The 15,651-nt window shown below is 41.2% G+C and overlaps 1 protein-coding gene across 5 annotated transcripts in view; it reads left to right on the forward strand.

The window, feature by feature from the left end:
* WIPF1 (WAS/WASL interacting protein family member 1) overlaps positions 1-12,082 on the forward strand; it is a 115,389-nt gene extending 103,307 nt beyond the window's left edge. For all 5 annotated transcript variants that reach the window (XM_045066880.1, XM_045066881.1, XM_004774374.3 and 2 more), the window contains 3 exons: positions 4,195-4,407; positions 5,142-5,255; positions 9,017-12,082. In XM_045066880.1, coding sequence (XP_044922815.1) covers positions 4,195-4,407; positions 5,142-5,255; positions 9,017-9,072 — 383 coding nt within the window. In that variant the 3' untranslated portion in view covers positions 9,073-12,082. The remainder of the gene's footprint in view (positions 1-4,194; positions 4,408-5,141; positions 5,256-9,016) is intronic.
* The last annotated feature ends 3,569 nt before the right edge of the window (positions 12,083-15,651 follow it).

Genomic DNA, 15,651 nt, shown 5'->3' on the forward strand with positions numbered 1-15,651 from the left:
AGTATCAGCTGTCTTAATTGGGGAACTAAATTCATGTCTCCTGTAAGAGCATCCATTATTCCAACAAGAAGGGTAACTATCTAAGAGCCAATGAACTTTTCTTGTACTGCTCTCTCCATCTGTCAAGCTTTGAGGCCATGTCCCTAATCATTAAAGACAAGTGTTAGAGCCCATTTTGCTGTTTGTTAACAGCTTTGGCACATAAATCCCTTGGAGAAGCAGATAAAGGTAAAGGCCTTGGGGGCAGCTGGGTGGCTCAGTGGGTTAAGCATCTGCCTTCAGCTCGGGTCATGATCTCAGGGTCCTGGGATTGAGCCCCGCATCGGGCTCTCTGCTCAGCAGGATGCCTGCCTTTTCTTCTCCCACTCCCCCTGCTGTGTTCCCCCCCACATTGTGTCTCTGTCAAATAAATAAATAAAATGTTTTTTAAAATTAAAAAAAAAAAAAGGTACAGGCCTTTTGTTCCTGAAAATGCTCATAAGAACAACTCAAGAGCTGCGTGCTGTTTCATGGACTGAAGGCTCTGCTGTGCCCCACCCCCCGGGCTGAGAAAGCTGGGTCGAAGAGAAGAATTTTGAGACTTTATGAAATGCAATGAAGTGAGAATTCCCTAGAACTTGTACTCTCTCCTAATTATAATAGGTGCTTTTTATTTCACAGTGGTTATTGATAGGTATAGTAGAACCATCTATGTTCTTAATTTAACCTTATTATTGTTATATAAGATGCCTGGAAATGGGGTGTCTTTTTCTTTAGGAGAAGCTAACCTTTTGCCCTGTGACCACAAGAACCTAATAAACACAACTTTTTTTTTTTTTAACATTTTATTTATTTATTTGACAGAGAGAGGGAACACAAGCAGTGAGAGGGGCAGAGGGAGAAGCAGGCTCCCCACTGAGCAAGGAGCCCGATGCGGGGCTTGATCCCAGGACCCTGAGATCATGACCTGAGTTGGTTAAGCAGACGCTTAACCAACTGAGCCACGCAGGCGCCCCTAAACACCACTCTTTACATCAGTAGTCCTCAAAGGTGACCATGGGCTAGAATCTCCTGGAGAGCTTTAAAAACCGTGCTGGGTCCCTTCCCCAGGGTTTCTGGTTTCATTGCTCTGGGTTACAGACTGGGCATCAAGATATCTGGAGGCTCCCCAGTGATTATAATGTGCTGCAAAGTTTGAGAAGCACTACTTCAAACTGCTCTGGCCTCAGACAATAGGCAACAAATATAAAAAGCTAGTACCAGTCATTTCAATCCAATCCCTACACATCATGGCATCTCATTAAGTAGTCTTTAGAGAACAAACGGAAACAGATAGATGAATGAAATGCAGTATTTTCTTCTTATCCAACAGCTAGTGGTATTCCCCCAAAGTGACTAAGCAGCAGTTTGCATGGTTCTACCAAATGGACAAGTCAACAGATTAAATCTTCCCCAAAATAGGACAGGCTGTGACATATAGTTATAATGTTATTTATTTCGATTGTATAAGTCATGTTCGTTTATTATGGAAAATACAGAAAAGTATAAAGAAAACAAAAATGATCTATAATCCTACCACCACCACCCAGAAATAATCATAACATTTTTTATTATCCTTTCAGCTTTTTTAAAATGTATGTTTTGAGCCTGACTGGCTCAGTCGGTAGAGTATGCAATTCCTGATCTTGAGGTCATGAGGTCAAGCCCCACTTGGGCATAGAGCTCACTTTAAAAAAAAAAAAGAAAAAAGAAATGACAAATCAAAAAAAAAAAAGGGGAAATAAACAAGTAAAACGTGTGTGTGTTTATATATTCGTATATATATAAACATATTTATGTTTACAAAATCAGTATCACAGTATACATACTGTTTGGTTATTTGCTTTTTATTTATCAATGTCATTAACATCTTCTGATAGGATTATAAACTATTCTTGTACAGCCTGACTTCTAATGACTGCATAATATTAGATTCTACACATTTACCTTGATTTATTCATTCAAACCATCTCTAGATTTTTACTGTTGCAGATAATGCAAGGAATATATTCTTGTAGCTAAATATTTTTGCACATTTCTATGTATTTCCTTTGGAATAATTCCTCAAAATGGAGTATTTTGGTAAGCAGGTATGCATAGTAATCTATAAATTTCATAGGTACTTCCAAACTGACCTCTAGAAAATTCCTACCAACTTTCATTCCCACAGGATCTTATGAGAGGTCATCAAGGGCCATCTGTATTTTGAGAGGAGGCCTGGCTTTATTGCTAGGAGTGTGGGCTTTAGAATTTGACATATTTGGAGTCTTGACAAAACCTGACTTGAGGTTTTTACACTTCCAACACCAGCAGCCTCTTCCGTGTCCCTTCACCTCTCAGGGTTGCTGTAAGAATTAAGCGAGACAAGTGCGTATAGTGGTTATCTTAATTCCTAGCATGTAACAGCATTCAATAAATGATAGTTTGTTGCTATTATTACAAGAAGTTGAAATCTGAGGGTGCCTGGGTGGCTCAGTCAGTTCAGCATCTGTTTCTTGCTTGCGGCTTAGGTCATGTTCTCAGGCTTGTGAGATCGAGCCCCGCGCTGGGCTTCCTGCTCAGTGGGGGAATGTGCTTGAGATTCTCCCTCTCCCTTTCCCCTTAGAGAGTTCTGCCAACTCTCTGTCTCAAAAGAAAAAAAAAGTGTAATCTGCTTTCTTATCTATTATGCTTGCCTAGGTTTGGAGCAGGGGTCCTGGAAGGTTCGAGAGTTAGGAGCATGAACATTTACTTGAAGAGAGAGAGAGAAAGAGAGAACAAGTCGATCAGGCCCCATAATACTGGAAGTCTAGTTCGCGTTTGGTGACAGCTGTGCGCTGGTAGTACCAGTGAAATTAACCCACAGCATGTGAGATACTTTCCCCCCAGTAAATCAGCTCCTCCTGAATGGGAGCCCAGCAATGGCAAACAGATGGGGCAATAAATAAACCCTACCAGGAGAAGCACTGAAGACTCCTTGAGAGACCAACCAACCAGGGCCGGACATGCCTCCATCAGCTGTCTGGGCCAAGACTGCCAGGCAGGGATACATGCAATGGGTGGGTTGTTCAGTTTAAGGTCCTTTAGGTGGATTCTGAATCTGTAGTTAATAAAAGACATTTATATTTATAGTACCATAAGATGTTGTATTTACGTAAAATGTCAGCATCTTGCAAGAGAAGCACACTGCTGAAGACCAGGAATAATTACTAAGGCCATTTTGATTTGCATGGGAAGATTCAAGTTCTTTTTTTTTTTTTTTAATTTACTTATAATCTAAATAGCCTCTGAATTTGGAAGATGGGACAAGGAGGACAGGTTTCTTTTGTATTATCAAAAAGAATTTCCTTTTTTTTAGGAACTTAAACATTTCCGATTATACCATACCATTGCAATTTTTTTAAATGGTTCCAGAGACTTAAATTGTACTTTTTATTTGCTTTTTCACTACTTATTCCTGGCAAGAGTGCTGTGAGATGACTCTCTGGTACTCTTTTGTATATAGAGAGTTTCATTCCATGTGGTAACCAGCTTGTTCGGGGTCAGGATCAGAGTACACAGCCGTGCACACTGACTAATCCGCCTCCCCAAAGAGGAAGAACCAAGAAGGAACTCCTGCCAATCTCAGCACGATTGATAGTGGGTTTCCTGATGCTGCTTCTGCCTAGAAACAGATCGCATGCATCACAGAAGCATGCTTGTGTAATTACAATACTACCGTGCATTTAAAGAGCCTAGTCCTTCTGAAGACCTAAAATAACTTCATAACTAGCTTCTTCCTTTTTTTAAAAATTCTTTTTCTAAATGGCATTTATTCCTAAGTATCATATCACAGTAATTCAGTAGCTAATTAAGAGGATTATAAAATGTTTTTAAAAGGATATAGTTGTCTGTATAAACAGATTATCACCCGTTCTCAACCTAACCGTATCATCTCGAATTTCAGTACAACCAAAGCCAAGAGCTATTTAGCTATCGATATCAACATGTGTACATATGTGCAGTTCTGTGTTTATCTGTACTTATTCCTTGCTTGGCCAAACCTCTTAGAAAGTTTCCACTATTTCTCCATAAGCTCTAATTACAGGGTATACATCCAGCAGGTGCTCAATAACTGCACATTGGCAGTGACATGATGATAGTAATGTAGGATGTAAGATACTGCCCTAAGTGTTCCTTTTTTTTTTTTGGTCCCAGGCCCTCTCCCACCACCCCCTCCAATAAGCAGAAATGGCAGCACATCTCGGGCCCTGCCTGCCACCCCCCAGTTGCCTTCCAGGAGTGGAGTAGATAGTCCCAGGAGTGGACCCAGGCCTCCTCTTCCTCCTGACAGGCCTGGCGCAGGGGCACCTCCCCCACCTCCACCATCAACATCGATTAGAAATGGCTTCCAAGACTCTTCAGGAGAAGGTAAGGTGGGGTCCGTCCTCTGGGGAAGGGACCTTGGGAACATTTTCAAGCTACAGGGCACCCACTAAATGTTAAATTTGTGTGCATCGTGTGTTGGCATTAACATTTCTTGTTTCTATGACCCTCGAACACTGCACTGCTCTGATCTAAGTATCTATCCATTAGAGACCGCCATGATTTCAAATTGAAAGTAGTAATCCTTCCTCCTCCACTTTTCAAAAAGGCTGATTGTTTTCCTCTCTCACTGTTGGAGTCTCATTTTAGTTAACTTTCTAGAAGATTCCAAAACCCTAAAAAAATGTCATTTTTGTCTTTTATCTTCTTATTACCTACCTTACCTGCCTTTCTCAACAGTGTGCTGGGGCAAGAGGCCTGATGATCTACAGGTATTAAGCGGCTTTCCTCCACCTTTTTTTATGAGAGGGTCCAGTTATTCCTGGGCCTGCTGGTGGGAAGAAAGGTATCTCAGACTTTAGCCTCCGGGTCCCAAGAGGGACCGGCTGGGTCCTAATCATGCTAGTTCAAGTCACTTAGATCTGTCTTTGCTTTGATTCGAAGACCAGCGTATTTCACTGGTGCGCTGATCAGTGAGTGACATTTGTTGCATTTCTGGGTTTTCTCTAAACTTCTAGGCATAAAACTAGAAGTGCTCTCTGCAGCTCTCTGTGTCCTTTCATTATGTAAGTCTTCGTAGCAGATTGTTACTGAAGATGCTGTTTGTTTCTCTCCCTCAGATGAGTGGGAAAGCAGATTCTACTTCCATCCCATTTCTGACTTGCCACCTCCAGAGCCATATGTACCAACAGCCAAAAGTTATCCCAGTAAACTGGCAAGAAGTGAATCCCGGAGTGAGTATTTCTGCAAGGGCTTCAGGTGGCTTCATTCTACTATCGCCTGGGTTATATACGAGAGAGGGTTATATAGGAAATCCAGGCCTCCTGCCTGGAGTGAGACAGAGAACCCCATATGGAGCCACCTAAATGCTGGTAAACTGTCCTTCCACAAGTGATGAGGAAAATGGGATACCCGGAATGCATATGAGAAACGATTACTTTAACATGTCATCACAAGCTCAATGTAACTTTGGTTTGCTAATAGGTTAAATTGTATTGCTTTGCTTGTTTGGACAGACTTCCCCATTTTGGCATTCCTAAGATAGGATAAATGTCTTCTACTTGTTTTGAGACTAGTCAGATGTCTTAATGATTATAACAAAAACTCACTGCAACTGCCTTGATATTTTAGATACATTATGATCAGGGGCACCTGGCTGGGTCAGTCAGTGGAACAGGCGACTCTGGATCTCAGAGTTGTGAGTCTGAGCCCCACCTAGAGTGTAGACATTACTTAAAAAAATAAAATATTAAAATAATAATAAAGTCATAAATATATTATGATTATAGATTTTAGAGCATTACATGAAAATTTTAAATATACCCATAATCTCTCCATATAATCTCCATAAAATCACCACATATATTCATTTTACCAGGTTCTCTGCTGATTTTTAAACCATATAATTCTTATTGATTTATCATTATTAAGTAGAGTGTACTTTCTTGGTGGTGGGGTTTACATAACTTTGCTTAGTAAAATATCTTCCCATTTTATCACATGATTTTTATTTTATAGTATCCCATCAAGTCAACATACAGTGATTTAGTTTACCATTATTGGACATTTAGATTTTTTCTGGGTTTTGCTAAAATATATAATGCAACCATAAAGAAGTGAATCACTTTTCCTCTATTGAAACAAAAATGGGAACAAGAGGAGGAAATAGAGAAACTGAAATTTCATGACAATAAGTGGTTAGAACAAAGAAAAAATCGTCACAAAACACACATAGATCACTGAGGAGGCTCAGATTTGTAACCGCTTTAAATTTAGAACCAAATTCCCAAACCAGAAATGGGGGGTGTGGGATTTGCACATGTCCGGTAACTGTCCCTAGCCTTGTCCTTACTCCTTAGTCCTACTCCAGAGTCTCCTGACTCTGTAGCGCCCAGTTCTTCAATCCTTTGTGGCTGGATGTTTCCCAGCCATAAATCACAGAATCATAGCTGCTTCAGTTAAGTCTGGTGAGAAGCAAAATTAGTGGCTTCAGGGAGATGAGACAGGTGGCAGTCTTAGGTCAAAGAGACAGGGATACGGGATTGCACTCTGTATCACAGCACGGGACAACACAGGAGTTTCTGTTGGGCTGTGAGGACCAGGTCACATTGTGCTCTGTGCCACTCCTAAAGAATTCAGAACATTAGAAGATGTTTTAAGAAAAATTTCCACAAACAAATGCCAGAAGGAAACAGAGTATTGCTGCTTGAAAGGAAAAGGGAAAAGTTTAATTTCTAGAGAAACTCATTTATGTAAAATACTCCATTCCTAGATGATGGCTGATTAAAAAAAAAGATAGAACTATAATAAGGTTATACAAGTGAAAGAGTGAAAAGTAAGTCTTCACATGGGACAGATAGCTTCAAGGGTGTGTGTGTGTGTGTGTGTGTGTGTGTGTGTGTGTGATGAAGAGGGGCTTCTGTCTCTTCCTTTTTGGGCATTAACAAATGAATTCACTTTAAGGACTTGTTCATATGGACTCTAAATATTTTTCCTGGTTTCTTAAAAGCATTCTAAATCTATTGTAAGTACTGTTTGTATATTGAAATCCGTAACAGAATCATCCCCCTCGTCTAGATTTTTAATTTCATAGCTGAACAGATTCCCTTCCCCACCCTGCTGTCTCTAAGACTAAAGGCAACTCGAGGACAGGAACTGCGCTCTCACTACTCCAAACCCCAAACCTGAAATACGGTGGGCATTTAAATATATTTCTGAAACTGATGAATTAATGTCCACTGTACCCAAAAATGTTTTTGTGGAATTGCTTTAAATATTTCTAGCGCTCTGTGTGTTTAATAGATCATCTCTGTAACAAAACTAAAGTACTGTCGAGTGGTTTTGCTCTGCTCCTGTAGCTGCCTGGGCCTCTGGGTGGGGCGCCCGCCTGACGGGGCCCCCAGGCAGCCCCAAGCCCTGCTGTCTCACTGCACCTCCGCACAGGGGAGCCTGCCTGGTGCCGACCGCTGACGGTATGTCAGTCGTGGTCAAGGCCCCACAACACATGACTGGTTTTTATCCAGATGCGTCTCTCTTTAGGTGTGGGACCAAGAAAAGATACGGTTGGGGTGGCAAGAGGAAGAGGCAAGGTAACAAGCTGACAGTGTCTTCCTCTAACTCCTCCCCTTGCTCAGAGATTTTGTTCTGTCTCGGAAATCCCTGTTGAGATGCCTCCTGATGAATCTGTCAGTGCCAGCCCACTTCTGAGTCCCCCCAGAGCAGCAGCCACAATGGACCCAATCAGCTGACATATGTCCCTGCTACATCTGCTCACAGTGTCTGAGTACCCGGCTTCATGCCTAAAACCTGTTAGAGCCTCAAAAAAAAGTGATGTGGGACAAATGAACTTAAAAAACTGTGAATGGATTTTAAACCCAGTACTTATACCCATGAATATGCTTAGTTTTTAAAAGAATACTATCAACAGAGCAGAGAGACAACACACGAAATGGAATAAAATATTTGCAAGTCATATATCTGATCAAAAAGTTATATCCAGAATATATAAAGAATTCCTGTGATTCAACAACAAAAACCCAATTTTTAAAATGGGTTGATTACTTGCATAGACGTTTCTCTGAGGAAGATATCCATATTGCCAAAAAGGCATATGAAAAGATGCTCACTATCACTGATCATTAAGGGAATACACATAGAACTAGAGTGAAATAGTGTCACAGCCATTAGGACGGTTAGTCTCAAAAAAGCATTATTGAGAAATTAGAAGATACCTAAATGTCTGAAAAAAGGAATTGATTAGATAAATATAGCATACTTATGTAACAGATAATTTTATGTATCAACAGTAACAGCTCTGAAAAATATTCAGACTGACAATACATGATCCTATTTGGGGAAGAAAAAAGGGGAGCTGTTTATATATAGAAGATAAATGGAAAGTATTTACATCATGTTTTTGGTTAGCTCTGAGTGGTACAGGCATTGGTGAGTTTCTGTTTTGTTTTAGCTCATCCATATATATTTTTTAAGATTTTATTAATTTATTTGACAGACAAGAGATCATAAGTAGGCAGAGAGGCAGGCAGAGAGAGAGGGAGGGAAGCAGGCTCCCCGCTGAGCAGAGAGCCCGATGCAGGGTTTGATCCCAGGACCCTGAGATCATGACTGGAGCCGAAGGCAGAGGCTTTAACCCACTAAGCCACCCAGGCGCGCACCCCCCCATCCATATTTTCTAAATCTGTAATAAACACGTACTATGTGGTAAGAGGAAAACTAATTTTTTTTTTAATTTTCTTAACTTTGGATAAGTACTTGGGAGCCAGTGGTGGGTCATCCGCCTCTAGAAATGTTCAGTGAGATCCTTCCTCGCTTGCCTTCATTTCTTAATTCTCACCCACGTGTGCCTGTTCTTCACAGCCTTGGTCATAGAGGGTGACATAGTGGGTACTTTTGTGACCATCCTTTAGTTTGTACAGTGAGCTTTCTATAAAAGCTTTCTAACCAAATTCATATTTTGTCTATTTTTTTCATCAAGGTGGATCCAACCGAAGAGAAAGGGGTGCCCCACCACTTCCTCCCATCCCAAGGTGATCTTTGCCTGCTCTTCTCCAGCCGAGCCCGAGAGCTCCTTCTGTTGTTGTTCTCCAAGGGTGCAAACCCTCCTCCCCTTGTCTTCACTTGTCCCCTTCATACTGGCAGTAGGGAAAGGGAGGGTGATGTGGGAATATGTGTGCAGGGGGTGGGAATGCAGTAAAGAAACGCACCTAGCTTTTTAGATTGTGTATATTCTCAAAGCTCGTGCTTGCTTCAGCTACAGCCTGGCTACAGTGCTGGCTGCTTAGGGGTCAGGAGGCTTTCGTGGCAAGGTGGCAGACATGCATTGTGTCCTAGCTTTCAACCAACCAAGTTCAAACATTCAGTGCTAATTTGCTACAGACTCTAACATTAAAGTCCTGAGAGCTATTTGCTTCCATGACTTTTTTGCATGCTTGGCTTTCTGTCTGATTCCAGGAACCACAGTCCACCTAAGAAAGTTGCAGCACTCAGGGCTCACATAAAATTTTTCAGGTACAGGATGTCCAATCTTTGGCAGTCTGAGATAAGCTCTAGGACAGAGCTGTCCAACAGAAATACAATGTGAGCCACATATAACGGTGTTTGAATTTCTAGTAGCTATCTTAAAAAAGGAAAATAGGTGAAATTAATTTTAATATATTTTATTTAACCCTAACACCCAAATTATTACCATTTCAGCCTGCAATCAGCATAACAATTATTAATGAGCTATTTCACATTCTGTTTTGGTACCAAGTCTTCAAAATCCCATGTGTATCCTACATTGATTGAGAGCACATTCCCCATTCAGACTAGTCGCATCTCAAGGGCTCGACAGTCCTGTGTGGCTGGTGGCTACCATGTTCGGGCAGCACGGGTCTAGAAGATGTGGACTAGTGCAAAATCTCTTGTTTCAAAAACAAAAAAGGCGAGATGAATTTTAGCAATTCAAAAAGTAACTAAAAATCAAGTTAGGACCAAACACCTTGTTCAACAGATAGCTTGACCTTCGATTTTGTTGCCCTATTTCCCGTCTTTCCTTGATGTGTATATCTAGGTGTTGCTTGACAGTACCAAGGTCAGAAATTGATCTAACAGGGTTTACAGTCACGTGGAATAAAGCCATTAGAAGGAAACCGAAAGCCAGCCGAGGCTTGGGGCCCCAGAGCCCGCAGCCTTGAGCTAACTGTCCATTGGACCTCTGCCTTGCCTTCATTTCCTCTGCTGCCCAGCATGCATCTCTGAGCGGGGGAGTCTCGCAGGCTCTGTAACTGTGGGGGAAAGTCAGGAAAAGGTAGCCAGTTGGAAATGTGGAAGGAAGCAAGCAGGTTTGAGTTGATGCGCGAAACTCTAAACATCTAAATCTGGTGTTTAAGGGGGTTGAGAGAGATTGCTACTACAAATTGAAGAGAATTTGTTTGGACTCCATTGGGAGAATCCCTTGCCTTGGATCTATGCAAATCAAGCTCCGTGAAAGGACCATAGGAATGAGCCAGGCTTGCCCTTTTATTTGTATGATTTTGTTTACAAAACTTTCCTGGGACTTTTAAATCTAGCTATAGATTTGGGGGGAAATTTTTCCATTTTATATGGTTTTATATGGTTGATTATGTTTAAAATTACCATTACTTATTTTTTAAAAGCACACAGCCACATATGTATATGTATACTTAAACTTTGTGTCATGGTTTCAGTGTATTGTTCATGTATTACCAGGAGATGCTAACAAGAAATCAATCCAAAGAAAAATTTGAAAGAAGGATTCCTATTTATAGAATAAATAATTGTTTCATTTATATAAAGGCAAAAGAACTTAGAGTTCTAATAAATGGGATATCTAATAAATTATGAAGTTGCCCATTTGGATATATTGTATTTTTATAACTTTCCTTGCCAAAGTTCTGGGCTTACTTAGTATGTTAGAGAACTTGGTTTTTCCCCCTCTCCTCTATCATTCATCTGTCTTTCATATAGTTATTGGGGGCCCTTTGCCCAAAGGGAATCAAGAAATATAAAGGTATAACAAACTTGGCTAAGTATTTTCCAAAAAGAATTTTTCAGGTTTTATAGCAGCATCATTTTATTTGGGATTCTTTGAGCAGATATGACTGGTTGTTACAAATCTCTATGATAAAGCCTAATAAGCCACCTCACAAAAGATGCAATCTGGCCTTCCCAGCAAATAATGGCAGAGAAGTCTTATCCAAAGAATTTGGATATGAATTTTGTGAGGGCTAGTAAGCATGGCCAGTTTCTTTGTACATCCCAGCTTTGTAGGTATTATCCTAAAGTCTGAAACAGTCATAGCTCAAAGTTGCTGTTCATCCAGGAGAGAGAAGTTTTAGGATGTAATTAAGTCAGTGTTTCATTAATACACCTATACCCTTTCTTTGAAAGTTGGCAACCTAATTGCATCCAAAACTGAATAATTTCTATGCTAAAATCTTCAACTATGGCAAATCACAAAAATGAATATTTTCTTCCTGAAATCAGGGCTTACATTTGGGGTTTTCTTCCATAATATTTCCTGATAAATGTATTCAAGATGCAATACAGTATTTTAACATTCACATATCATTTTATATTGAAATGTGTTACAGTATTAAAATTCAGTGTTCCATATTTATTTCACTATGCATTTTATTTAGTAGAAACCAAGAGAAATGTTTAATCCAATGGTGCCTTACTTTGTGATTTGAAAGAAACCGACTTTTTATGTCTAAGCAGCAGATTATTTGCATATTTGTAAAAACTTAGGCCTTTATATTTTAACTTGTAATACCAATTTTGTTATTTTAGTAGCAGAAATGGGATGGTTGTTAAAGCACCCAACATTTTTTGGCACAAAATTAATTTTTCCCTGTTTGTAGTAAGGGACAATAAAAGAAAACAAATGTTTTTCATACCACTGCACTATGTAAACATGCACATTTTGGAATCTATATCATCAGGACAGTTTAAATGGTGGGGTAGAGACTACCCTAGACATCTGTGTCTTTGTAAGTTAGCCAGACAATAAATAAAAGCAGAGTGATAAGAGTGTCAACTGGTGGTTTTTATTTAAGTATTATCTAGTAAATGCAAATGAAAAGGAAAGTGTCTGTTTTCTGTTTTCTACTCTGGTAAAGAAAGACAAGCTCTGGGGCACCTGGGTGGCTCAGTGGGTTAAGCCTCTGCCTTCGGCTCAGGTCATGACCCGGGGTCCTGGGGTCGAGCCCCACATTGGGCTCTCTGCTTGGCAGGGAGCCTGCTTCCTCCTCTCTCTCTGCCTGCCTCTCTGCCTACTTGTGATCTCTGTCTGTCAAATAAATAAAACCTTTAAAAAAAAAAAAAAAAGAAAGAAAGACAAGCTCACAGCAAAGAAAAAGAGGAGGAGGTGGCAGCAGTCCATGGTGAGGGTTCCTCACACCCACTTTCTAGTCCTTTATTTGTTTTTCCTGAGAACCTGCATCCTAGTCAGAGTCTGCTGTCTGTTTCCTTGAGGCAGATGCTTCTACTCTAAGGTAAAGATGGATGGTGGGAACAATGGGCAAGAAAACTTCCAGGATGAGCACTGACACTGATAAATACAGGAAAGGCCAATGGGAATGTAGGAGGCCTGATAATTTTTTAAATGATCTGTTGTACATGCTGGAATATGTACATACCTTTTTTTAAAGACTTTATTTATTTATTTATTTATTTTAAAGATTTATTTACTTATTTATTTGACAGAGATCACAAGTAGGCAGAGAGGCAGACAGAGAGAGAGGAGGAAGCAGGCTCCCTGCTGAGCAGAGAGCCCGATGTGGGACTCGATCCAAGGACCCTGAGATCATGACCTGAGCCGAAGGCAGTGGCTTAACCCACTGAGCCACCCAGGCACCCAAGATTTTATTTATTTATTTGACAGAGTCACAAGTAAACAGAGAGGCAGGCAGAGAGAGAGAGAGAGTAACAGGCTACCACTGAGCAGAGAACCTGATGTGGGGCTTGATACAAAGACCCAGGACCCTGGGATCATGACCTGAGCTGAAGGCAGAGGCTTTAACCCACTGAGCCACCCAGGCGACCCTGTGTACATATCTTAATACAGCATACGGGTTAAGAGATTAGGAAGACCTGCCCCCACCTCTTACCAAGTTGCAAACTTCTCTGAGCTTCAGTTTCCTTATCTGCAAGGTAAGTAACTATCTCACAACATTAACAAATACATTAAATGAGATAATGCAACAAATGGCCAACAGACACGTGAAAATTGCTCCACATCACTCGGCATCAGGGAAACACAAATCAAAACCACAGTGAGATACCACCTCACACCCATCAGAATGGCTGAAATTAACCAGTCAGGAAATGACAGGTGCCGATGAGGGTGTGGAGAAAGGGGAACCCTCCTACACTTTTGGTGGGAATGCAAGCTGGTGCAGCCACTCTGAAACAGTATGGAGGTTCTTCATAAAGTTGAAAATAGAGCTACCCTACAACCCAGCAATCGCACTACTGGTTATTTACCCTAAAGATACAAATGTGGTGATCTGAAGGGGCACCTGCACCCCAGTGTTCATAGCAGCAATGTCTACAACAGCCAAACTATGGAAAAAGTCCAGATGCCCATCGACAGATGAATGGATAAAGAAGATGTGGTATACAGATACAATGTACACTATGTGTTCATTCACTGAATTTAAGTTTTTAAAAAGTGAGATCATGCACTCAGTACTTAGCCTGACTTACTGTAGCACTCAGTAAGTGATAGCCAATCTGAGTAAAAGCAGGAAACATATTTATCTAATGATCCCAGATTAACAGGAGCCAAACTGACTGGAAGGGAATTTCCTAGTGTACTTGTAGAGGAACGAAGCAACAGCAGGCAGGCTCTCCATGCCAGAAATGCACAGCAACCTCCACACAAAGGTCACCTCACATGATGTCAGTCCCTTATACCTTGTAGGTCTGGAAAATGAAAATTCGTGCTGCTTTAGTCGTCAGAGAATTATTAGATTCCATTTGAAATCACAAGAAGACCTGGAAAGAACCTTCTATACAGGGTCACTAATAATTATTGCTTTGGCACAATGGTGCAAATCAGAGCAAACTGGGCTGGGTCACCCAAGCAAACTGGGTCACCCCAATGGCAGGTCACCTAGACCCATGTCTTGGTCTGACAGATGAGTAATGGAAGACCGCAAGTCCCAGAGCACCGACAAACAAGCAGCATGCTGGTCACCTCACCACACTCCCTTCTTGACAATCCTTTCCACCTCTAGCACGAGTCTTGGCTTCCTTTGTCTTTCCCAACTGGTGGAAAGAAAAGGCCAAATGACACGTCCCAGAGTTAGAGGACAAGCCCAGGACACACAAACCTGGATCTGAATCCTAGCTCTGCCACTTGCTCCCTGTAAGACCATGGACAAAGTGTTTTAAGCTCTTTGGGCTTAAGCCGCCTCAACTATAGAATGGTTCCAAAGATTAAATAAATAGAACATCAGGCAAAATAACAGGCATAGGCCAGGCTCCCATTCCATAAATTTTCATTGAGCAGTTACCACATCACACCTCACCACAATCAAACCAGTGTCCCACCCCCCCAACCTCCGTCAAACAGTCTCTAGGTGGCAGTTAAGGACGCAGCCCCCTGCTCCCACCAGGCATAGGCGCCCAAGTGACAGAGAGCTTTGTATTAAGAAGGGAAAGGGAATATGTTATAAGCCACCCCCGACTTGAGGAATTATTTGGTTTGTTTTTATTCTTTTATCTCAATGGATGAATTAAATTGCTTTTTTTCCCTAGGGGCACCTGGGTGGCTCAGTAGCTAAGCATCTGCCTTCCGCTCAGGTCATGATCCCTGGGTCCTGGGACTGAGCCCCACATCAGGCTCTTGGCTCAGCAGAGAGTCTGCTTCTCTCTCTCTCTCTCTCATAAATAAAACTTAAAAAATTTTTTAAACCTACATGAAAACTGGGGGCAGGGGAGTATTTAGAAAAAGTTTTGATGGCCAATAAATAATGTCTTTTTGTTTTTTTAATGTGTAAAATAAACTCAAGAATTCCCCGTTTCTTGACATCCCAATTCTAACTGAAGGCTTCTTGGGACACATGATTTAGAAAGGCCCCTTCTCTCTGTCTTCCTCATAGCCTCGCTTTCCTGCACTCTGAGCCCTTGATCCTTTGTGTCTGACTCTAGAGCTACGGTCAGCTGCAGGTTTCCCCCACTACCCGAAAGCAGAGCATGCCTATGAAAACTTTCCTAAGCCAAAATGGCCTAAAGCAAAGAAACAATTACCAGTAACTTATCTGGAAAAAATATTATGCATTCTCAGACCCCAAAAATAACCTCTCTTAGGCTTTTCCGGTACCTGAGGACACTTCTTGCTAATGGCTGCACAAAATAAATGGCGATGAAACACAGATGCTCTCGGACACAGTTGAAAGCTCCAGTGGCTTGCTGCTGAGATGCGGAGTGTGGTTCCAGGAGAAAGAGCTTGGCGGGGCCACTCTCACTGTTTTGGGGTGTGCACTGCTTCTACAATGGATTGTAGCAAAACAAACATAGACTGCTATTTTCACATTTTGCCCTTTTTTTCCTAAAAGCAAAAATCTTCAGATTTCTTTCAGTTAACAAAAACAGGTACTA

Source organism: Mustela putorius, unplaced genomic scaffold (assembly GCF_011764305.1).
Source record: "Mustela putorius furo isolate JIRA1106 unplaced genomic scaffold, ASM1176430v1.1 tig00003869_pilon_pilon_pilon, whole genome shotgun sequence".
NCBI classification, from domain to species: Eukaryota; Metazoa; Chordata; class Mammalia; order Carnivora; family Mustelidae; genus Mustela; species Mustela putorius.